General features: G+C 44.2%; 1 protein-coding gene across 2 annotated transcripts in view; it reads left to right on the top strand.

Annotated features, from left to right (window-relative positions):
• The window catches only part of ATAD1 (ATPase family AAA domain containing 1), a 70,484-nt gene that overhangs the window by 42,838 nt on the left and 1,266 nt on the right, over nucleotides 1–26,380 (top strand). For both annotated transcript variants that reach the window (XM_063961713.1, XM_063961714.1), the window contains exons 6-9: nucleotides 1,833–1,939; nucleotides 22,931–23,020; nucleotides 23,640–23,690; nucleotides 24,748–24,881. In XM_063961713.1, the coding sequence (XP_063817783.1) occupies nucleotides 1,833–1,939; nucleotides 22,931–23,020; nucleotides 23,640–23,690; nucleotides 24,748–24,881 (382 nt within the window). The remainder of the gene's footprint in view (nucleotides 1–1,832; nucleotides 1,940–22,930; nucleotides 23,021–23,639; nucleotides 23,691–24,747; nucleotides 24,882–26,380) is intronic.

The following is a 26,380-nucleotide window of genomic DNA, read 5'->3' on the forward strand; positions in this document are numbered from 1 at the left end:
TTGCGATCACTTCAGCCTATTCGTGTCCGGATTTGACGTCATACACCCACCCAGCGAACGTCCAGCCACGCCTGCAGTTTTTTAGACAACTGCGTTTTTGCAAACACTCCCTGAAAACGGTCAGTTGACACCCAGAAACGCCCCCTTCCTGTCAATCTTCTTGCGGCCGCCAGTGCGAAGGAAACCTTCGCTACAACCTGAGCACAACCACAAAGAGCTTTGCACCTGTACGTCGCGCGTGCGCCTTGCGGGGCATACGCATTCGCAGAAATGCAGTTTTTTCACCTGATCGCTGCGCTGCGAAAATCGTCAGCGAGCGATCAACTCTGAATGACCCCCATTATACAGCGTTGTGTAATTCACAGAGCAACTAGTGGAATATCACATTTTAATGGTTTGTTGCAAAAGAACTGAGGTATTTTGGAAACTTAGATATAATTGCTAAATTTACATCACAGTCATTTTATTGGCAGATATAAACTAAATCTATACATTAGCAGGTGCCAGTGGTAAAATAGTGACATGGTACCCCACACAAATGTGATTTCTTCTTTTTTTAAATCACGATCTTTCATTTCTTTGAGTGTGCTAACGTTTTTCTAATAAAATTTTGCTAAAATGTACTGCTTGTGGATCGTTACACCCTTTTAATATGAATAAAAGTTGAGTATTAAATAGAGAGTAATCCTTTATGCTGTGGACTGCTACAGGTTAATCAAACCACTATATTAATTCTGGTCTTTAATGCACCACAAGATTTGCGCTTTTTTTTTAATCTCTTTTTTTTATTTGCTGTACAGGTTGAGTCTCCCTTATCCAAAATGCTTGGGACCAGAGGTATTTTGGATATGGGATTTTTCCGTATTTTGGAATAATTGCATACCATAATGAGATATCATGGTGATGGGACCTAAGTATAAGCACAGAATGTATTTATGTTACATATACACACTATACACACAGCCTGAAGGTCATTTTAGACAATATTTTTTATAACTTTGTGCATTAAACAAAGTGTGTCTACATTCACACAATTCATTTATGTTTTATATACACCTTATACACACAGCCTGAAGGACATTTAATACAATATTTTCAATAACTTTGTGTATTTAACAAAGTTTGTGTACATTGAGCCATCAAAAAACAAAGGTTTCACTATCTCACTCTCACTCAAAAAAGTCCGTATTTCGGAATATTCCGTATTTCGGAATATTTGGATATGGGATACTCAACCTGTATTTGCATGTAGCTCACAAACACTAGGCAGCTTTTAATTTACTCTGAATTTTAGTGAGCTAGGATGCGCCCCTTCCAATGGTAGTGCCCATCATGTAATTTTCAACAATTTTATATTAATGTTGTATTATAGTAAAGTCATAATTGTCATGTGCAGTTATTAGCTCGTGCCATTTTCTCTAAGGATCCAATAACACTAATCCAGTGGTAGCCAACCCTGGTCCTCGAGAGCTACCAACAGTTCACGTTTTCCAGCTCACCTAGCAGGTGCAGTCATTACTCACTGACACATTTTAAAACATCCACAGGTGGAGCTAATTACCTAACTTGTGATTTTGTGAGGAGACCTGGAAAACGTTAATTGTTGGTAGCTCTCGAGTGCCAGGGTTGGCTACCCCTGCACTAATCTCATTAGTGACAATATGCTGAAAATACAGGGGCTGTTCTCTCTTTTATTAACATTCCAACATCTGAAGATGTAAATTTAGAGGAAACTTTGCAGATGATGTCTTATTTTGTGTTCAGGTTACTGGATAATGGGCAGGTAACCAGGCGTTGTTAACCATTACGTTTGTCTTTTATCCTTTAAAAAGATTCTTTCCTTCGGAGCCGTTCAAGTAATGACCATGAGGCAACAGCAATGATGAAAGCTCAGTTCATGAGTCTCTGGGATGGACTGGACACTGACTACAGCTGTCAGGTAATATAGTTGCCTTGTGACCAAACACTATAGCACACTACAATATACCAGAATACATATAGCCAAATAGCAAAGTGGAGATTATGGGTTTTTTTTTACAATATGTACATACCATTCATCATCTCAAAGATAGCAGTGTAACACATAGGGAGTATTCAATTAGCGTTTTCTCGGTAAAAAGACGCGAAATGACTGCAAATCGAGGTAAAGTTGCGAAAAGAACTGCACTTTTCAATATTTTTTTAGGGCGAATAGGGATTTGCCCAGGGCTATGTCTTCGCCTAGGTGAAAAATTCAGCAGGAGCAAAAAGCATGTGGATCAGCAAATCCACTTGTTTTCTCACCTGCACTGGCAAAAAAGCGGCCTGTTTTCACAGTTTTTTGAGGCATTTTTCACCAATGCATTGTCACCCAAAAAAAAGGTGAAAAGGCATTAGCAAAAATGCCTTAAAAATGGGTGAAAACGGCCCAAAATTGAATATGCAGGGGGTTGAATTCAGTAGCTTTTTAATCTCAAATTAACAGAGCTAATTGAATACCCCTCTATAGGTCAATATTCAGTTAGCCACAGTAATTTACTGTTGCTAATTGAGCCTCCGGGAATATTCTACTGTCCCCGATGCAGACAGGTATATGTAATTTTTTGGCATGCAAAACAAAATCCTAGATAATGAGTTTTGCCACCCCTGTTTTTTTTTTGTTTGTTTTTTTTTTTTTTTTTTTGCAAAAACACATAGGTCCTGGAACTTCTCCTGCATTCTATGTGTTTTCGCACAAAAACGGTATAAGTGAATAGCTCGAAGTGAAACATCAGCCAGAAATTGCGATAATACCCCATTTCGTTGTGCGAAAATTTATAGCGGACAGTTAAATATCTACTTCACTGAAAGAAAAAAGTCCCCCTAGCCATTAAAAACAAAACTCACATATTTTATGTTCAATTCTGTGTATGACTACAATATATTGTAGAATAACATCTGCCAATGAACTAATCCTATGTTGTATTAAAGTGATAGGCACTATAGAAACATGTAACTCTTTTCTTTCAGTAGACTCTTTTTCTGTCTTTTTTTTTTATTTTTTTTAAGTGAAATAGATATTTTAGGTTTTGGGAATGCAGTCATGGCATTCAGTCTTTCATCAGGCTTTCTACATTAGTACAAGAGGCTTCATTAATACTGTGCATGCCGTACATAGGGTCACAGTATCCTAAATGGCTATCTAAATCTTTACTTCAGCAATACAGTGAAGAAGAGGAATGAGATGTTCATTATTCCAGTGTAAGCATCTCTTGTGGTATAAATCTGTTAACCAATGTACCACGAACGTGCTGTGATTCTTGGTAACCATTAGTGGAGATAAAAACTCTCTCATCTTGATTATTCTTTAATTGTAATTTGCTATTATCTATTTATTTTACTGGAGGCAGTGTTGTTGGGACTTTCATCCCAACAGCTAGATGCAGAAAAGATATTGAGGTACAATTTATGTATTGTACTGTAACAGATACACTTCTGGCTGCCTTCATTGCTGAGAGCAGCAAATACAAATGACCCCAGGCCTGCCTAATCCGGCCCCCAGACCCTGCTACTGACTAGTGATGTCTGTGCAGGAACCAGTGACCACCAGCAACTGCAAAAGCTAATTTCTTGCATAATTAACTTGTCCCTCTTCAGCTGTTGTGCTGAGGCTTGTAGTTCCACATCTGAATGACACCCAAAGCTTGAATGATTGTATTGTGCTGCTCTCTGTCTCTTTCACCCAAACTAGCATTAAGTTTTATGAGGCTGTCACTATGTAAAGTGAAAATATTGAGTTTTGCTCATCAGGAAAACCACATTCTGAGAATGTAACAGGTGCCATGATTCTTCCAGTGCTCTTTTTCTACTCTGTTCTATGCTGCTTTGAACTGACTTGTTTTATATAGCCAACTAATAAAGGAGAACGGAAGCCACATGGTTAAAGTGAAGAACATGTTACAGTATAGGCTCGGACAGAGCCTATTTGAATTCTGTTGCCACATCTGACTTCTTGATAATCATCAGTGACTATGTTGCTATTGAGATCAAGTGAGGGGTCACACAATTGCTGCAGTGACACAGAAAGTTCTGACCACCATGGTGTATGAACGTAGGACCTAGATAAGCGCTGTATTCTTGGCACAAGCATGTGGTGGATTCATTAGTGTCTAGACAGTAGGCAAGCGGATGGACCCTGATTGTGGGCCATCTAGTGGGAATACATACGATTTACCGGACAGGCGGGATGCCGGATGTCCATATCCTGACAGAGGCATTCCGCCCGCCAGAATGCCGGCAGCAGGGCTAGCGCAAAAAGTTCCCTTTTGGCTTGGTGGCTTGCTGTGCTCGCCACAGGATCTGTTCCCACTCTATGGGTGTCGTGGACACCCACGAGTGGGAATAGTCCTGTTTTGCTGGGATTCCGGCTGGCTGGATTTCGGCATCTGTATCCTGACAGCTGGGATCCCGACAGCCGGCAAATTGAATGGATCCCATCTAGTGTATCTGGATCTCCAGAGGCTGCATGTCTTCATATGGTGTACTCTAGCTATAGAGTGGACTGTGCTCATTATTAACATGTGCACAATAGAGAACAAAACTAAACAGCACTGAGAAAGATGGATATATAAACTGCCAAAAATATCCTTTGTCCTTTAACAGTAAAAAAATTGGTTGGCTGCTCCTCTTGGTAGGTCCCAGTCAGCGTTGGACCTGAAACAAATCACTCACAAGACAAACTCCAAAAGGGGCACCACTGATGTATTATTTTGTTATACAGGTTGAGTATCCCTTATCCAAAATGCTTGGGACCAGAAGTATTTTGGATAGCGGATTTTTCCGTATTTTGGAATAATTGCATACCATAATGAGATATCATGGCGATGGGACCTAAGTCTAAGCACAGAATGCATTTATGTTTCATATACACCTTATACACACAGCCTGAAGGTCATTTTAGCCAATATTTTTAATAACTTTGTGCATTAAACAAAGTGTGTGTAAATTCACACAATTCATTTATGTTTCATAAACACCTTATACACACAGCCTGAAGGTCATTTAATACAATATTTTTAATAACCTTGTGCATTGAGCCATCAGAAAACAAAGTTTTCACTATCTCACTCAAAAAATTCTGTATTTCGGAATATTCTGTATTTCGGAATATTTGGATATGGGATACTCAACCTGTATAAGAAAAATACTTCAAGTGTTTTTCTTTGATAAAATTTCACTGGTATTCCTTAATCCAACCAGATGCTAATCTCCGTCAATAAAGTATTTCTTTAACGTTTTCACTGGTACTCTTTGTTCCAACCTGATAAGCTTTCTTCCACTTTCTAGTTTTCTGTGGAGGTCCTATAAATAGATCCCTGTACTAGAAGCACCAAGAAAAAGGCAGAAGGCCACTTATTTTGCAATATTTCACAAAATATAATAAAAAAAATTAAAATCTGTATTTAATAAAAAAAATATATATAATTTGAATACTCTTAGATTAGAAAATGTTTTTTGTTTTTTTCTCTATCGTCCTAGTGGATGCTGGGGTTCCTGAAAGGACCATGGGGGGGATAGCGGCTCCGCAGGAGACAGGGCACAAAAAGTAAAGCTTTTTCCGATCAGGTGGTGTGCACTGGCTCCTCCCCCTATGACCCTCCTCCAGACTCCAGTTAGATTTTTGTGCCCGGCCGAGAAGGGTGCAATCTAGGTGGCTCTCCTAAAGAGCTGCTTAGAAAAAGTTTAGCTAGGTTTTTTATTTTACAGTGATTCCTGCTGGCAACAGGATCACTGCAGCGAGGGACTGAGGGGAGAAGGAGTCAACTCACCTGCGTGCAGGATGGATTGGCTTCTTGGCTACTGGACATCAAGCTCCAGAGGGACGATCACGGGTACAGCCTGGATGGTCACCGGAGCCACGCCGCCGGCCCCCTTGCAGATGCTGAAGACAGAAGAGGTCCAGAATCGGCGGCTGAAGACTCCTGCAGTCTTCAAAAGGTAGCGCACAGCACTGCAGCTGTGCGCCATTTTCCTCTCAGCACACTTCACACGGCAGTCACTGAGGGTGCAGGGCGCTGGGAGGGGGGCGCCCTGGGAGGCAAAATGATTACCTATAAAGGCTAAAAATACCTCACATATAGCCCTAGAGGCTATATGGAGATATTTAACCCCTGCCTGATTTCTCTAAATAGCGGGAGACGAGCCCGCCAGAAAAGGGGCGGGGCCTATCTCCTCAGCACACGGCGCCATTTCCTCTCACAGTTCCGCTGGTCAGGACGGCTCCCAAGTCTCTCCCCTGCACTGCACTACAGAAACAGGGTAAAACAGAGAGGGGGGGGCACATTTATGGCGATAATTTGATATAACAAAGCAGCTATAAGGGAGCACTTATTATAAGGCTATCCCTGATATATATATATATAGCGCTTTTGGTGTGTGCTGGCAAACTCTCCCTCTGTCTCCCCAAAGGGCTAGTGGGTCCTGTCTTCGTTAGGAGCATTCCCTGTGTGTCTGCTGTGTGTCGGTACGTGTGTGTCGACATGTATGAGGACGATATTGGTGTGGAGGCGGAGCAATTGCCAAATATGAGGATGTCACCCCCTAGGGAGTCGACACCGGAATGGATGCCTTTATTTATGGAACTACGGGATAGTGTCAACACGCTAAAGCAGTCGTTTGACGACATGAGGCGGCCGGACAATCAATTAGTGCCTGTCCAGGCGACTCAAACACCGTCAGGGGCTGTGAAACGCCCTTTGCCTCAGTCGGTCGACACAGACCCAGACACAGGCGATGACTCCAGTGGTGACGGTGACGAATCAACCGTATTTTCCAGTAGGGCCACACGTTATATGATTTTGGCAATGAAGGAGGCGTTACATTTAGCTGATACTACAGGTACCACTAAACAGGGTATTATGTGGGGTATGAAAAAACTACCTATAGTTTTTCCTGAATCAGAAGAATTAAATGACGTGTGTAATGAAGCGTGGGTTGCCCCTGATAAAAAACTGATAATTTCAAAGAAATTATTGGCATTATACCCTTTCCCGCCAGAGGTTAGGGAGCGCTGGGAAACACCTCCTAGGGTGGACAAGGCGCTAACACGCTTATCTAAACAAGTGGCGTTACCCTCTCCTGAGACGGCCGCACTTAAAGATCCATCAGATAGGAGGATGGAAAATATCCAAAAAAGTATATACACACATGCAGGTGTTATACTACGACCAGCTGTAGCGACTGCCTGGATGGGCAGTGCTGGGGTAGTTTGGTCAGAGTCCCTGATTGAAAATATTGATACCCTGGACAGGGACAATATTTTACTGTCGTTAGAACAAATAAAGGATGCATTTCTTTATATGCGTGATGCACAGAGGGATATCTGCACACTGGCATCACGGGTAAGTGCTATGTCCATTTCGGCCAGAAGAGCTTTATGGACGCGACAGTGGTCAGGTGATGCGGGTTCAAAACGGCATATGGAAGTTTTGCCGTATAAAGGGGAGGAGTTATTTGGAGTCGGTCTATCAGATTTGGTGGCCACGGCTACAGCCGGGAAATCCACCTTTCTACCTCAAGTCACTCCCCCACAGAAAAAGGCACCGACTTTTCAACCGCAGCCCTTTCGTTCCTTTAAAAATAAGAGAGCAAAGGGCTATTCATATCTGCCACGAGGCAAAGGTCGAGGGAAGAGACAGCAACACGCAGCTCCTTCCCAGGAACAGAAGCCCTCCCCGGCTTCTACAAAAGCCTCAGCATGACGCTGGGGCTTCTCAAGCGGACTCGGGGATGGTGGGCGGTCGTCTCAAAAATTACAGCGCGCAGTGGGCTCACTCGCAGGTAGATCCCTGGATCCTGCAGATAATATCTCAAGGGTACAGGTTGGAATTAGAGACGGATCCACCTCGCCGTTTCCTGAAGTCTGCTTTACCAACGTCCCCCTCCGAAAGGGAGACGGTTTTGGAAGCCATTCACAAGCTGTACTCTCAGCAGGTGATAGTCAAGGTACCTCTTCTACAACAAGGGAAGGGGTATTATTCCACTCTTTTTGTGGTACCGAAGCCGGATGGCTCGGTAAGGCCTATTCTAAATCTGAAGTCCTTGAACCTGTACATAAAGAAGTTCAAGTTCAAAATGGAGTCACTCAGAGCAGTGATAGCGAACCTGGAAGAGGGGGACTTTATGGTATCCTTGGACATCAAGGATGCGTATCTCCACGTTCCAATTTACCCCTCACACCAGGGGTACCTCAGGTTCGTTGTACAAAACTGTCACTATCAGTTTCAGACGCTGCCGTTCGGATTGTCCACGGCACCTCGGATCTTTACAAAGGTAATGGCCGAGATGATGATTCTTCTTCGAAGAAAAGGCGTATTAATTATCCCATACTTGGACGATCTCCTAATAAGGGCGAGGTCCAGAGAACAGCTAGAGATGGGATTAGCACTGTCTCAAGAAGTGCTAAAACAGCACGGGTGGATTCTGAATATTCCAAAATCCCAGTTAATGCCGACAACTCGTCTGCTGTTCCTAGGGATGATTCTGGACACGGTTCAGAAAAAGGTTTTTCTCCCGGAGGAAAAAGCCAAGGAGTTATCCGAGCTTGTCAGGAACCTCCTAAAACCAGGAAAGGTGTCTGTACATCAATGCACAAGAGTCCTGGGAAAAATGGTGGCTTCTTACGAAGCAATTCCATTCGGCAGATTCCACGCAAGAATTTTCCAAAGGGATCTGTTGGACAAATGGTCAGGGTCGCATCTTCAGATGCACCTACGGATAACCCTGTCTCCAAGGACAAGGGTGTCTCTTCTGTGGTGGTTGCAGAGTCCTCATCTATTGGAGGGCCGCAGATTCGGCATACAGGATTGGATCCTGGTGACCACGGACGCCAGCCTGAGAGGCTGGGGAGCAGTCACACAAGGAAGAAACTTCCAGGGAGTATGGACGAGCCTGGAAACGTCTCTTCACATAAACATTCTGGAACTAAGAGCAATATACAATGCTCTAAGCCAGGCAGAACCTCTGCTTCAGGGAAAACCGGTGTTGATCCAGTCGGACAACATCACGGCAGTCGCCCATGTGAACAGACAGGGCGGCACAAGAAGCAGGAGTGCAATGGCAGAAGCTGCAAGGATTCTTCGCTGGGCAGAGAATCATGTGATAGCGCTATCAGCAGTGTTCATCCCGGGAGTGGACAACTGGGAAGCAGACTTCCTCAGCAGACACGATCTTCACCCGGGAGAGTGGGGACTTCATCCAGAAGTCTTCCACATGCTGGTAACCCGTTGGGAAAGACCAATGGTGGACATGATGGCGTCTCGCCTCAACAAAAAACTGGACAGGTATTGCGCCAGGTCAAGAGATCCGCAGGCAATAGCTGTGGACGCCCTGGTAACGCCTTGGGTGTACCAGTCGGTGTATGTGTTTCCTCCTCTGCCTCTCATACCAAAAGTATTGAGAATTATACGGCAAAGAGGCGTAAGAACGATACTAGTGGTTCCGGATTGGCCAAGAAGGACTTGGTACCCGGAACTTCAAGAAATGATCACGGAAGATCCGTGGCCTCTACCTCTAAGGAGGGACTTGCTTCAGCAGGGTCCCTGTCTGTTTCAAGACTTACCGCGGCTGCGTTTGACGGCATGGCGGTTGAACGCCGGATCCTAATGGAAAAAGGCATGCCGGAAGAAGTCATTCCTACTTTGATTAAAGCAAGGAAAGAAGTAACCGTGCAACATTATCACCGAATTTGGCGAAAATATGTTGCGTGGTGCGAAGATCGGAGTGCTCCGACGGAGGAATTTCAACTGGGTCGATTCCTACATTTCCTGCAATCAGGATTGTCTATGGGTCTCAAATTGGGATCTATTAAGGTTCAAATTTCGGCCCTGTCGATTTTCTTTCAAAAAGAATTGGCTTCAGTCCCTGAAGTCCAGACCTTTGTGAAGGGAGTGCTGCATATACAGCCTCCTGTGGTGCCTCCAGTGGCACCGTGGGATCTCAATGTAGTTTTGGATTTTCTAAAATCTCATTGGTTTGAACCACTAAATAAGGTGGATTTGAAATATCTCACTTGGAAAGTGACCATGCTTCTAGCCCTGGCTTCTGCCAGGAGAGTGTCAGAATTGGCAGCTTTATCTTACAAAAGCCCATATCTGATTTTCCATTCGGACAGGGCAGAACTGCGGACTCGTCCGCATTTTCTCCCTAAGGTGGTGTCAGCATTTCATCTGAACCAGCCTATTGTAGTGCCTGCGGCTACAAGTGACTTGGAGGACTCCAAGTTACTGGACGTTGTCAGAGCATTAAAAATATATATTGCAAGAACAGCTGGCGTCAGAAAATCTGACTCGTTGTTTATATTGTATGCACCCAACAAGATGGGTGCTCCTGCGTCTAAGCAGACGATTGCTCGTTGGATCTGTAGCACAATCCAACTGGCACATTCTGTGGCAGGCCTGCCACAGCCTAAATCTGTAAAGGCCCACTCCACAAGGAAGGTGGGCTCATCTTGGGCGGCTGCCCGAGGGGTCTCGGCATTACAACTTTGCCGAGCAGCTACGTGGTCAGGGGAGAACACGTTTGTAAAATTTTACAAATTTGATACTCTGGCTAAGGAGGACCTGGAGTTCTCTCATTCGGTGCTGCAGAGTCATCCGCACTCTCCCGCCCGTTTGGGAGCTTTGGTATAATCCCCATGGTCCTTTCAGGAACCCCAGCATCCACTAGGACGATAGAGAAAATAAGATTTTACTTACCGATAAATCTATTTCTCGGAGTCCGTAGTGGATGCTGGGCGCCCATCCCAAGTGCGGATTATCTGCATAAATTGTACATAGTTATTGTTAACTTATTCGGGTTATTGTTGTAGGAAGCCATCTTTCAGAGGCTCCGCTGTTATCATACTGTTAACTGGGTTTAGATCACAAGTTGTACGGTGTGATTGGTGTGGCTGGTATGAGTCTTACCCGGGATTCAAAATCCTCCCTTATTGTGTACGCTCGTCCGGGCACAGTACCTAACTGGAGTCTGGAGGAGGGTCATAGGGGGAGGAGCCAGTGCACACCACCTGATCGGAAAAAGCTTTACTTTTTGTGCCCTGTCTCCTGCGGAGCCGCTATCCCCCCCATGGTCCTTTCAGGAACCCCAGCATCCACTACGGACTCCGAGAAATAGATTTATCGGTAAGTAAAATCTTATTTTTACAATGAAAGTTTTTTTTTGTGGTTTTTTTTTTGTGGGTTTTTTTTTCAGCATTACATTTTTATTTATATTATAGAATTAAAACGAATACAGAAAAAACAAAAGAGAATAGGGTAACAATAGGGGAAAAATAATATAGGGGGAGAGACGGGACATCCAAAAGCATCACGTAAAACATACAATTACTTACAAATCATGAATTTCTTCAGATAAAGGGTTGCTCAAGTCACAAGGAGGGCTCTGTAGGGTAGGGGACGAAGGGGAGACTTCCTTAGTCTCAGAAATATATATATGCCATGGAAGCCACTTCATAATAGGAGAAGAGGGAATTGTAGAGTATGTAGTTTCCCTGGTCTCCATCTCGAAATGAAATTGGGTCTTAGAGATAACTTTTTCAAAGGGAGTGGGGGAGGAAGATTTCCAGTTTGGAGCAATTGTAGCTCTGGCTGCAATTAGAACGTGACCAAGGACATAACGAGTAGATTTGGGGACAGTGTCAGGGTACCAGTGCAGCAACGCTAAAAAAAGGGTCTTGAGTCAGTCGAAGACCAGTGATCTAATGGATAAGATCATATACTTTATACCAAAAGGAACGTAGGGCAGGGCATTCCCAAAAAATGTGTAAGAGTGTACCTTCGTAGTGGCAAAGGCGCCAACAGAATTTAGAGGTAGTTGGCCAAATCTTACGCAGTTTATATGTAAAAGTTACATATATGTAAAAGTTTATATGTAAATTTTTATATGTAAAGTTTATATGTAACAGTTACATATATGTAAAAGTTTATATGTAAATTTTTATATGTAAAGTTTATATGTAAAAGTTACAGTTTATATGTAAAAGTTACTATGTAAAAGTTTAATATGCATTTTAGTGTGGTTGGTACATTTAGAAAGGGAGAAGGAAGAAAGATGAATAGATTCCCATTGTTTAATAGTGAATGTGCGATGGAGATCAACTTCCCACTTAATTTGAATGGCAGATTTAGGTGTGGCGTCTGGAGGTGTCAGCAGACCATACCAAGAAGATATAGCTCCGAGAGATGAAGTTTTAGCCAGTCTATTCAGGACACTGCTAAGGGGGAATTGGAAGACGATAGGGCTAGTGGTCATATCATCTATCCAATGTTTAAGTTGGTAATAATAGAGCCAAGCTGAGGGGTCGAGACTGTACTTAGCGCGTAGAAGATGGGGAGAAGACATCAGCAAGGGAATCTATACCTAAACGTCTCCAATAGGAGAAATGAAGATGAGGCAATACTTTAACTAATGCAGACAGAGAAATGTTTCTAGTGGGAACAGTAATGTCAAAGGAAGACGAGAGTCTAGAATCCCAAATTGTTAAGGTATCGGATATGGCAGAAGGTAATAATGAATAGTGGGGACGGAGTTGTCAGGGTAGCCACAGAAGGTCATTGAGGGGGAAATCTTGAAAGAGGGCACGTTCTAGATCCACCCACGGTTTAGAGTGAGAGGGGAGAAATAAATCGCATAGATGCTTCGTGATACCTGTTTAAATCAGGGAGAGTGAGGCCTCCCTGTGACTTAGAGTGAATCATACATGTGTAGGCCAATCGAGGAGGTTTACTTCTCCAAATATATGACAGCATTAACTTTCGCATCTGGGTTAACCATTTACGAGGAACCGCGTAAGGGATGGCTCGGAATAAATACATTAGTTTTGGTAACAACATAATCTTAAATGCCGCCAAGCGGCCCAATCAGGAGACCTCGTAACCCATCCAAGCAGAAGTCAGTTAAGTTAGTTGAGCCAATAGTGGCACATAATTGACAGAGTGTACATTCTGGATATGAGAAGGGATGGAGACTCCTAGATATGTTAGGGAGGAATCTTTCCACATATATGGAAAACTGTATATAAAACCTGTAGTTGGGATATTAATAGGAAGAGCATCCGATTTCGTGGTGTTCAACTTATAATATGAAGCAGCGCTAAAGCGTCCTAAAATTTCATGTAGGATGGGTAAGGAAGTCCCCGGACCATATACAAACAATAAAACATTGTCTGCAAAAAGGCAGAGTTTGTGGGAGGTGTTACAAACCGTAAGACCGGGAAATTTAGGAGAGAGCTGAATCGTTTGGGCAAGGGGTTCTAAAGCCAACACAAATCTCAACGGGGAAAGGGGCACCCCTGCCTGGTACCATTGGAGATATGAAACGGGGAGGAAAGAAAACCATTACTAAATATTCTAGCAGAAGGGCCATCATAGAGAACTAATCTAGAATGATGGATGTTCTCTTGGAGTCCAAACTTGGACAACACCCGGCGCATATAACCCCAATGGAGGCGATCAAACGCCTTTTCGGCTTCGTGAGAGAGTAAGAGAAATGATGATTCAGTACGGGAAGACCACTCAACTAGATCGAGGACTCTTCGAGTGTTGTCAGGGGCCTGACGGCCATAACAAAACCTACTTGGTCTGAATGTATGAGTCGTGGGAGTAAAGGATTCAACCGATTGGCTATTAGTTTAGCGTAAATTTTTAGATCAGTGTTAAGGAGAGCAATAGGTCGGTGATTCTTGCAGTCAGAGGGGTCTTTACCTGGTTTTAGGATAGTTACGATTTGGGCTTCAACCATTCCCGCCGGGAAAGATCCAGTATTGGAAACTTGGGAATAGAGTTGCAGGAGGAGAATGTAGAGTAGAAAGAGTTAATAAAACCAACAGGCCCTGGAGCTTTGTCTTTTGGCAATTGCCGAATTACGAGTTGAATCTCTTCCAGAGACCATGGGGCATTCAGAGATGTCAAGGTGTCATCATCCGAGGGGGGAGGGGAAGGTCATCTAAAAAAGCGGAGATAGAAGCCGTCGAGGGCTGAAGTATAGAGTAATCCTCATTTAAGTTATATAATTGAGCATAGAATGTTGAAAATAAATTAGAAAATGTTTGTTTGTGCACCACTTTGGAACTCCTCTTTAGACTGTTGATGTTCACCCCCTCCAGCAATTATGAGCTTTGTGGAACTAGGAAAGTTATTTTAAAGAGAGTCCTCTCGCCAACTACCCAACGTGTTTAGTCTTTCTTGACTTCTTCAGGGGTGTACTTGGCAATACTTGATCCTCTCTTGTCTTTAGTTTTGTCAGAAATGGCATGTATCTGCTGTGTTTGATATGTTTGCGGGTGGACAGCATTCTGCAGACTTGTATTCTATATAATTAAAGCAGGAGTACCCTTAGCGCCAATGTTTTGGGTCTATAAAAACCCATCTTCAAGGAACAACAAATATATAGAATGTCCCAATACATATAAATTGTTACTGTGTCTGTAATTGCTAATTTTTTGGGTGATTTCAACTTTGTCGTATAGTTTTATAGCAGTGGTTCTCAAACTCGGTCCTCAGGACCCCACACAGTGCATGTTTTGCAGGTAACCCAGCAGGTGCACAGGTGTATTAATTATTCGCTGACACATTTTAAAAGGTCCACAGGTGGAGCAAATTATTTCACATGTGATTCTGTAAGGAGACCTGAAAAACATGCACTGTGTGGGGTCCTGAGGACCGAGTTTGAGAACCTGTGGTTTATAGGGTACCTAGACCAAATTTACCACTTTTAGAATTCGACTGAACCGATTTTGATATAACTTTACCTGTTCTATTTGGTATAAATCAGTCAATGGGATAGGCTATATAACATCGCACCCATACTTAGTGGCGCTTAGTACTAAACAAAAAAAATTATTGTGCTCAGGGCCTTGTGATCTTGAGACAAATATTGGCTGAAGTCTGTGTGCAAGGCTGCATGACTCCGGGGTGAGTGTTGGGTAAAGGTGATGGCTGCTCCCAATCTGTGTAAAGCTGGGTACATACTAGGCCACATGTCCGATCCGACAGATTGGGCCGGCATATCATTCACATTGGCGTGCGTTGGGCAGTGTGTATGCCCAATATGTGCACCCCCACCGTCCTTAACAATGCAGTATGGCATCCCACATCACTTCGTTGCCCCCCCTACGTAAGCATGTGTATGCACTTGCCAATGCTGGGTCCCGTCGTCCATCAGATCGGCTGGGTACACACGTAGTCTAGTGTATACCTAGCTCAACTCTGCTGGTTGCACAATGTTATTTAAGTAATCCTCAGTACAACAAACGCTGCAAATCTGCCCCCCCCCCCTCAAAAAAAAATTGTAAACACAACTTTGGTGCGCGTGAAGCCGCAGGCAACAGCTAATATAAAATTATATGTGTACATATATACGTTGTCTATGCTAATTTTATGCCTTTGTAAAAAGTGTGTTTTAAAGGTATTTAAAATATGCTCTGTTTATTTATTTATTTTATAGATTTTTTTTTTTTTTCATGGGTGTTTTTTTTTTCTCTGTGTTATTACATACTGTAAACCTCACATGGTGGTCACTACCTCTGTAGTCTAGAGCTGTTTTTCCAATTGTAATGCACAACGGAATATGCTGCGCTATATAAGAAACTGTTAATAAATTAAATAAATAAGACTCGCTGGTACGGGAGAATGCTGATGACCACTTTAGTTTTAATACCGTGTACTCCACACATAGCTACATTTATTTTATGGTGTTCGTATTAAATTGGTTAACACTGAGTAGGACATATAAACAGGAATGCTGTGCACCCCTTTGTGAAGTACCAGGCTAATCCTAACCGCTTTAAACAGAATTGGATATAATCATCTCACCTCATGTAACAATGTTTAGATTGTAAGCTTGTGTGAAGGGGGCCCTCTGCCCTCACAAGTGATAGCAGTGATATGTGCAAGGTTCTAACGCATCATCCAATCAGCTCCTATCATTTTTCAAATCCGTAATGATTGGCTGGTTCGTTATCACCTTGCACTTATCACTGCTTTATCACTTTTTTATCCCTTCTCCAGGTTTAATACATATGCCCTTATATAATAGTGATCACTACACCCTGATTACGTGAAGAAGTGAGCCTGTGGAGAAGTTGCCCATGGCAACCAATCGACTGCTCCGTACAATTGTACAGTATGCAAATTATAAATGTTACTTCAATGCTGATTGGTTGCCATGGGCAACTTCTCCACAGTCTCACTTCTCTACTCTTTTCACTGCCTCATGAATAGACCATATATAGGGAGAGATGTATCAAACCTTTAGAGAGCGATAAAGCACCAACCAATCTGCTGATTACTGGCATTTTCTCTATCGTCCTAGTGGATGCTGGGGTTCCTGAAAGGACCATGGGGAATAGCGGCTCCGCAGGAGACAGGGCACAAAAAGTAAAGCTTTTTCCGATCAGGTGGTGTGCACTGGCTCCTCCCCCTATGACCCTCCTCCAGACTCCAGTTAGATTTTTGTGCCCGGCCGAGAAGGGTGCAATCTAGGTGGCTCTCCTAAAGAGCTGCTTAGAAAAAGTTTAGCTAGGTTTTTTATTTTACAGTGATTCCTGCTGGCAACAGGATCACTGCAGCGAGGGACTGAGGGGAGAAGGAGTCAACTCACCTGCGTGCAGGATGGATTGGCTTCTTGGCTACTGGACATCAAGCTCCAGAGGGACGATCACGGGTACAGCCTGGATGGTCACCGGAGCCACGCCGCCGGCCCCCTTGCAGATGCTGAAGACAGAAGAGGTCCAGAATCGGCGGCTGAAGACTCCTGCAGTCTTCAAAAGGTAGCGCACAGCACTGCAGCTGTGCGCCATTTTCCTCTCAGCACACTTCACACGGCAGTCACTGAGGGTGCAGGGCGCTGGGAGGGGGGCGCCCTGGGAGGCAAAATGATTACCTATAAAGGCTAAAAATACCTCACATATAGCCCTAGAGGCTATATGGAGATATTTAACCCCTGCCTGATTTCTCTAAATAGCGGGAGACGAGCCCGCCAGAAAAGGGGCGGGGCCTATCTCCTCAGCACACGGCGCCATTTCCTCTCACAGTTCCGCTGGTCAGGACGGCTCCCAAGTCTCTCCCCTGCACTGCACTACAGAAACAGGGTAAAACAGAGAGGGGGGGGCACATTTATGGCGATAATTTGATATAACAAAGCAGCTATAAGGGAGCACTTATTATAAGGCTATCCCTGATATATATATAGCGCTTTTGGTGTGTGCTGGCAAACTCTCCCTCTGTCTCCCCAAAGGGCTAGTGGGTCCTGTCTTCGTTAGGAGCATTCCCTGTGTGTCTGCTGTGTGTCGGTACGTGTGTGTCGACATGTATGAGGACGATATTGGTGTGGAGGCGGAGCAATTGCCAAATATGAGGATGTCACCCCCTAGGGAGTCGACACCGGAATGGATGCCTTTATTTATGGAACTACGGGATAGTGTCAACACGCTAAAGCAGTCGTTTGACGACATGAGGCGGCCGGACAATCAATTAGTGCCTGTCCAGGCGACTCAAACACCGTCAGGGGCTGTGAAACGCCCTTTGCCTCAGTCGGTCGACACAGACCCAGACACAGGCGATGACTCCAGTGGTGACGGTGACGAATCAACCGTATTTTCCAGTAGGGCCACACGTTATATGATTTTGGCAATGAAGGAGGCGTTACATTTAGCTGATACTACAGGTACCACTAAACAGGGTATTATGTGGGGTATGAAAAAACTACCTATAGTTTTTCCTGAATCAGAAGAATTAAATGACGTGTGTAATGAAGCGTGGGTTGCCCCTGATAAAAAACTGATAATTTCAAAGAAATTATTGGCATTAAACCCTTTCCCGCCAGAGGTTAGGGAGCGCTGGGAAACACCTCCTAGGGTGGACAAGGCGCTAACACGCTTATCTAAACAAGTGGCGTTACCCTCTCCTGAGACGGCCGCACTTAAAGATCCATCAGATAGGAGGATGGAAAATATCCAAAAAAGTATATACACACATGCAGGTGTTATACTACGACCAGCTGTAGCGACTGCCTGGATGGGCAGTGCTGGGGTAGTTTGGTCAGAGTCCCTGATTGAAAATATTGATACCCTGGACAGGGACAATATTTTACTGTCGTTAGAACAAATAAAGGATGCATTTCTTTATATGCGTGATGCACAGAGGGATATCTGCACACTGGCATCACGGGTAAGTGCTATGTCCATTTCGGCCAGAAGAGCTTTATGGACGCGACAGTGGTCAGGTGATGCGGATTCAAAACGGCATATGGAAGTTTTGCCGTATAAAGGGGAGGAGTTATTTGGAGTCGGTCTATCAGATTTGGTGGCCACGGCTACAGCCGGGAAATCCACCTTTCTACCTCAAGTCACTCCCCCACAGAAAAAGGCACCGACTTTTCAACCGCAGCCCTTTCGTTCCTTTAAAAATAAGAGAGCAAAGGGCTATTCATATCTGCCACGAGGCAAAGGTCGAGGGAAGAGACAGCAACACGCAGCTCCTTCCCAGGAACAGAAGCCCTCCCCGGCTTCTACAAAAGCCTCAGCATGACGCTGGGGCTCCTCAAGCGGACTCGGGGATGGTGGGCGGTCGTCTCAAAAATTACAGCGCGCAGTGGGCTCACTCGCAGGTAGATCCCTGGATCCTGCAGATAATATCTCAAGGGTACAGGTTGGAATTAGAGACGGATCCACCTCGCCGTTTCCTGAAGTCTGCTTTACCAACGTCCCCCTCCGAAAGGGAGACGGTTTTGGAAGCCATTCACAAGCTGTACTCTCAGCAGGTGATAGTCAAGGTACCTCTTCTACAACAAGGGAAGGGGTATTATTCCACTCTTTTTGTGGTACCGAAGCCGGATGGCTCGGTAAGGCCTATTCTAAATCTGAAGTCCTTGAACCTGTACATAAAGAAGTTCAAGTTCAAAATGGAGTCACTCAGAGCAGTGATAGCGAACCTGGAAGAGGGGGACTTTATGGTATCCTTGGACATCAAGGATGCGTATCTCCACGTTCCAATTTACCCCTCACACCAGGGGTACCTCAGGTTCGTTGTACAAAACTGTCACTATCAGTTTCAGACGCTGCCGTTCGGATTGTCCACGGCACCTCGGATCTTTACAAAGGTAATGGCCGAGATGATGATTCTTCTTCGAAGAAAAGGCGTATTAATTATCCCATACTTGGACGATCTCCTAATAAGGGCGAGGTCCAGAGAACAGCTAGAGATGGGATTAGCACTGTCTCAAGAAGTGCTAAAACAGCACGGGTGGATTCTGAATATTCCAAAATCCCAGTTAATGCCGACAACTCGTCTGCTGTTCCTAGGGATGATTCTGGACACGGTTCAGAAAAAGGTTTTTCTCCCGGAGGAAAAAGCCAAGGAGTTATCCGAGCTTGTCAGGAACCTCCTAAAACCAGGAAAGGTGTCTGTACATCAATGCACAAAAGTCCTGGGAAAAATGGTGGCTTCTTACGAAGCAATTCCATTCGGCAGATTCCACGCAAGAATTTTCCAAAGGGATCTGTTGGACAAATGGTCAGGGTCGCATCTTCAGATGCACCTACGGATAACCCTGTCTCCAAGGACAAGGGTGTCACTTCTGTGGTGGTTGCAGAGTCCTCATCTATTGGAGGGCCGCAGATTCGGCATACAGGATTGGATCCTGGTGACCACGGACGCCAGCCTGAGAGGCTGGGGAGCAGTCACACAAGGAAGAAACTTCCAGGGAGTATGGACGAGCCTGGAAACGTCTCTTCACATAAACATTCTGGAACTAAGAGCAATATACAATGCTCTAAGCCAGGCAGAACCTCTGCTTCAGGGAAAACCGGTGTTGATCCAGTCGGACAACATCACGGCAGTCGCCCATGTGAACAGACAGGGCGGCACAAGAAGCAGGAGTGCAATGGCAGAAGCTGCAAGGATTCTTCGCTGGGCAGAGAATCATGTGATAGCGCTATCAGCAGTGTTCATCCCGGGAGTGGACAACTGGGAAGCAGACTTCCTCAGCAGACACGATCTTCACCCGGGAGAGTGGGGACTTCATCCAGAAGTCTTCCACATGCTGGTAACCCGTTGGGAAAGACCAATGGTGGACATGATGGCGTCTCGCCTCAACAAAAAACTGGACAGGTATTGCGCCAGGTCAAGAGATCCGCAGGCAATAGCTGTGGACGCGCTGGTAACGCCTTGGGTGTACCAGTCGGTGTATGTGTTTCCTCCTCTGCCTCTCATACCAAAAGTATTGAGAATTATACGGCAAAGAGGCGTAAGAACGATACTAGTGGTTCCGGATTGGCCAAGAAGGACTTGGTACCCGGAACTTCAAGAGATGATCACGGAAGATCCGTGGCCTCTACCTCTAAGGAGGGACTTGCTTCAGCAGGGTCCCTGTCTGTTTCAAGACTTACCGCGGCTGCGTTTGACGGCATGGCGGTTGAACGCCGGATCCTAATGGAAAAAGGCATGCCGGAAGAAGTCATTCCTACTTTGATTAAAGCAAGGAAAGAAGTAACCGTGCAACATTATCACCGAATTTGGCGAAAATATGTTGCGTGGTGCGAAGATCGGAGTGCTCCGACGGAGGAATTTCAACTGGGTCGATTCCTACATTTCCTGCAATCAGGATTGTCTATGGGTCTCAAATTGGGATCTATTAAGGTTCAAATTTCGGCCCTGTCGATTTTCTTTCAAAAAGAATTGGCTTCAGTCCCTGAAGTCCAGACCTTTGTGAAGGGAGTGCTGCATATACAGCCTCCTGTGGTGCCTCCAGTGGCACCGTGGGATCTCAATGTAGTTTTGGATTTTCTAAAATCTCATTGGTTTGAACCACTAAATAAGGTGGATTTGAAATATCTCACTTGGAAAGTGACCATGCTTCTAGCCCTGGCTTCTGCCAGGAGAGTGTCAGAATTGGCAGCTTTATCTTACAAAAGCCCATATCTGATTTTCCATTCGGACAGGGCAGAACTGCGGACTCGTCCGCATTTTCTCCCTAAGGTGGTGTCAGCATTTCATCTGAACCAGCCTATTGTAGTGCCTGCGGCTACAAGTGACTTGGAGGACTCCAAGTTACTGGACGTTGTCAGAGCATTAAAAATATATATTGCAAGAACAGCTGGAGTCAGAAAATCTGACTCGTTGTTTATATTGTATGCACCCAACAAGATGGGTGCTCCTGCGTCTAAGCAGACGATTGCTCGTTGGATCTGTAGCACAATCCAACTGGCACATTCTGTGGCAGGCCTGCCACAGCCTAAATCTGTAAAGGCCCACTCCACAAGGAAGGTGGGCTCATCTTGGGCGGCTGCCCGAGGGGTCTCGGCATTACAACTTTGCCGAGCAGCTACGTGGTCAGGGGAGAACACGTTTGTAAAATTTTACAAATTTGATACTCTGGCTAAGGAGGACCTGGAGTTCTCTCATTCGGTGCTGCAGAGTCATCCGCACTCTCCCGCCCGTTTGGGAGCTTTGGTATAATCCCCATGGTCCTTTCAGGAACCCCAGCATCCACTAGGACGATAGAGAAAATAAGATTTTACTTACCGATAAATCTATTTCTCCGAGTCCGTAGTGGATGCTGGGCGCCCATCCCAAGTGCGGATTATCTGCATAAATTGTACATAGTTATTGTTAACTTATTCGGGTTATTGTTGTAGGAAGCCATCTTTCAGAGGCTCCGCTGTTATCATACTGTTAACTGGGTTTAGATCACAAGTTGTACGGTGTGATTGGTGTGGCTGGTATGAGTCTTACCCGGGATTCAAAATCCTCCCTTATTGTGTACGCTCGTCCGGGCACAGTACCTAACTGGAGTCTGGAGGAGGGTCATAGGGGGAGGAGCCAGTGCACACCACCTGATCGGAAAAAGCTTTACTTTTTGTGCCCTGTCTCCTGCGGAGCCGCTATTCCCCATGGTCCTTTCAGGAACCCCAGCATCCACTACGGACTCCGAGAAATAGATTTATCGGTAAGTAAAATCTTATTTTACAGACTGGGGTCTAAGTACTAAGACTTGGATGGAGATAAAGTAGCAACCAACCATCTCCTTACTAATTTTTAAACACAGCCTGTAACGTGGCAGTTGGGAGGTGATTGGCTGGTACTAAGGGGTACATTTACTAAGCAGTGATAAGAGCGGAGAAGTGGCCTCATCAACCAATCATTCTATAGTATGCAAATTATAGATGTTACTTCAGCGCTGATTGGTTGCCATGGGCAACTTCTCCACTGGCTCACTTCTCTGCTCTCATCACTGCTTAGTAAATGTCCCCCTCCGTCCACTTTATCGCTCTCCAAGGCTTAGTACATAAACCCTTGTGTTTGAAAAAATAGCAGAAGTTGATTGGTTGATCCTTTATCTCTCTCCAAGGTTTGTTACATTTACAGCTATTAGGGGTATTCAATGCATGTCAGATCCTCTCCGACGGAGAGGATCCGAAAGTGCAGTATTCAATTAGCGGGCAATTCCTACAGGTTTTGCCTGTTTTCGACAATGCTGATCTGACTTTTTTTAAAGTCGGATCAGCATTGTCGAAAACGGGCCAAAATCCTGTCTGATTTGGCCGCTAATCCGACAAAACACGTGGATCCGCGGCTAATCCACCGAACCACTTGTTTTCCAACAAGTCGCAATTGTCGACCAGTCTGAAAAACGGCAGTACCAGTGAATAGGTCGAATCATGATTCGACCTAAAAAAGTCGGAAACTGCCGTCTTTCCGACTAGACGGCCGTTCCAACTTCAATTGAATAGACCTATATGCCTTTATGTGAAATAGTCATCTTATTTGTGCTCTCTATTCTATACTCATGTAACCTATTGGCAGTTATAGTCTCCCTGTCCTGCGCCACAGAACCCTTGTGACGCCTTTTAAATGATTATAATGATAGTTGTAATATAAGATACTATCATCTTTTTTTTTTTTTTTCTTCCATATAGGTGATAGTAATGGGAGCCACAAACCGTCCTCAGGACCTCGACACTGCAATTATGAGGAGAATGCCCACAAGATTTCATATCAATCAGCCGGTACAATACAATACAATTCAGAAACTTATTTGCAGCCAACTTCATTGCAATTATAGCCATATTCAATATTGATAATAATATGATGTTTTAATTGTTGTCCTGGCATATTTTGCCCGGTATGTAGTCAGGTGACCTGTGGTCGGGGTCTCTGTAGTCAGCATAGAGACGCCGGGATCCCAGCTGCCAGGATGTTGGCAGGGGGCTCAGGGCTATTCCCACTCGTGGGTGTCCACGACACCTATAAAGTGGGAATTGATCTTGTGGCGAGAGCAGCGAGCGACCGAGCACGCAAGGGCCTTTGTTGCGCTCGCCCCCCCCTGCTGCATCCTGGCGGCTGGGATCCAGACGTTGGTATGCTCACCGCCAGTCACCCAACCCTTCTGGCCTTTTAACCTACCCATAGAGCTGCCTTTCAGACCTCTTGTGTAACCACTGCTAGTATTTACAAGCGGATAGCCTGGAATTCTCATTATTCTAAGAATGTCAGTCCACCAAAAATATTTATAGTTTAATAGTGTATCTATGTGTTAACTAAAGTATTAAAATCTTTAGAAAATGCGTCAGTCTGTGTCCTCTTATTTCCCTTGAGCAATAGCATTTTTTGTATTTTCTTTTCCAGTCTACGAGGCAGCGAGAGGCAATCCTTAACCTCATACTGAGAAATGAGAATGTGAGTAACTCTTCTTAATCCTACGTCCACATTTACGCCCCAGCTTTAATTAGCGTTTACCCTTGTTTCCTTTTCTGTATATGCTCCTTAAAGCATATGGAAATAGGTAATTGTAGACAAAGACAATCCTTTTGGTTTCATTATTTACATGTTACTTCAGTGGAAACTGCCATTCTAGTACTTTGTTCAATAAAATAAATAAAAATAAGACTAAAGGGACAGTGTCAGAAAAATGATTGTGAAATACATTGATCATTTTATCCACTTGCCGACCATGCTATGGAAAGCAGGGTTTAGTGATGTGGACCGGGGCCATTACCATTGCTAAACTGTACACTGTACATAAAGGCTAAATACAGCTTAATGGGGAATACTGGGCTTATGTGTTGATACTGTGAAATCACCAGGGAACTTCCTGCTGCTGTAGTGGAGATCCCAGATGTTATTTGGCTGTCTAGTAACATAAATGACTTATCTGCTGCCATTCGATTCATGTAGCACCAAATCTACCAACGCTGCCAAAGGGGCCCTGGACCAGGCCGTCTGGATTACAAAAACAATTGTTTTTCTCAGTAGTTTTCTGTGGACTGTAATACTGTCATCTTGTATAAAAGATGCATATTTAGTATCCTTATGTCTGGGACAACTATTTAAATAATGCTTGTAAAATGCTTTTCCAGTTGCACTAATTGAGTCGAAGTATAATAATTACAGGCTTTTTTCCCCCTCTGATTTTATTTGTACAGTGTTTTTAAAATAACAGTATTTGCTTCATTATTGCACTAAGTGGGATACAGAGTTGTTTTCTCTAATCGGGGCCATTTCACATGAGCCCCTCTGCTTATGAGCCATCATTATCATCCTTTATACATAACGAGCTGGAAGGATATTCTGCAGTGCAGTGGGGAGTTAGAACTAAATCACCAATGCTGTATATAGCTAGACCCTAGGGGTGTGTGCGGCTTTCTAGCTCTTGCAGTGCAGTAAAGATGTTGGTTAATATTTTTTACTTTCATTCTACTGTAAACACTGATGGTCTTTTCCCCTTGTGCCCCAGGTGGACGGACATGTGGATTTGGTGCAGGTGGCCAGTGGTACCGATGGCTTCTCTGGAAGTGACCTGAAGGAGATGTGCAGGGATGCTGCCCTCCTGTGTGTCAGGGAAAGCGTGACCAGCAGCTATGAGGAAAGGTTGGCATACATACCAGGGCATGCAGAGCTGTCAGTCTTTATGAGACTGCATTGGCTGATCCCTCATTGGAGCGTTTATTTTTAATTCCTTTATTTTTGCGCCATTATAAATAAAAGTTAATGGACATGCTTTTACTATGTAAGATACTGGTGTGTAGTAGGTCGACATTCATCAAGTCAACATAAGAATGTTGACATGCAGCATTTAAACACTGCTGAAATTTCAACATGATTGAATGCGACTTCGAGGACCCAGTGGTCATGTGAGGAGCCGTTCTCCTCCTAGTGCCTGACTCTAATTCCCCCCGCCTGCCTATCCCTATCCTTCTCCTAGTGCCTAGCTCTAACCCTTCTGTCCCGCAGCCTAACCCTAATGTCCACATTATTGACTTCATATGTTGACATTGTGGTGTCGACATTATAGTTGTCGATATTGTGAATGTCTGCCTTATGACTGCTTCCTGTAAGATATTCTGGCTAGTAGGAGTAGAACTTACTATCACCCGATATGTCTGTCAAACATAGTAATACAAACTATGGGAAGCCTGACACTAATGTGAAACACCTTCATATGTTACCACGGATAACTTTGATCCATGCCTGGATCTGTTCTCTCTACCCCATCCCATGACATCAGTGACAGAATAGTGTTTTCAGAATATGGTATGATGTTATTGTTTGCTGGTTTCCATGAAGTCATGGTTCTTGGTACACAATACCCAAATATTACCTAGCTTGGATGTGGTGGGTAAAGTCAGGAATTGGTAAATTATGGGAAGCTTACAAAAAATGTTTTGAAGCTATATACATTTATTTTTTCTTGGTAAACCATGTTCAAACAGTAATCCTGTATATTACAATTAAGCTCTGCTTGTAAATGTATAAACACAGTTTCATACTTCAACGTTTTAAAATGATCCATTATGAGTATATGTAATGTGCCAGTATGAACTTATAATAACATTCCTAAGAATTAGACATGGATTAACAAAATCAATTATGCAAAGAGGGAATTCAGTTCTCAACAGTGTACTGCATCAGTGTCTGAGTACATCACCGATATTATGGTAAGGAATCGTTGCCCATTTTCCTGCACACCTCTGTGGGTTACTAGGAAAAATAAGCGGTTATACGTTGGCATGGAGGGCACATTGCTGAGACTTGCATCGCCGCCACAAAGTGTAGAACAAGACACCCGAGTCTGGGAACTCTGAGCTGGTGCAAATATCAAGTCTTTGTGGGGTGAAAACTCCCATTCTAAAGATGCTCCCTCTCATCTCTTAATCACACTCAAACTAGTTTTTACATTGCTCCTCAGGATAAGGCACCCTCCATGCAAGGACCACCTTCGCTTCTCATCCCATACAAACTGCTCATCTGCAAACTCTGCATCTTGCCTCACAAACAAATGTTCTTTGATGCATATTCAGGCGTACTACCAAAGCTATTCCTGCTGCATGCATTTGCTGTCTTGCTCTCCATAGATGACCAGTATATAA

This window comes from Pseudophryne corroboree, chromosome 3 (assembly GCF_028390025.1).
Source record: "Pseudophryne corroboree isolate aPseCor3 chromosome 3, aPseCor3.hap2, whole genome shotgun sequence".
NCBI lineage: Eukaryota > Metazoa > Chordata > Amphibia > Anura > Myobatrachidae > Pseudophryne > Pseudophryne corroboree.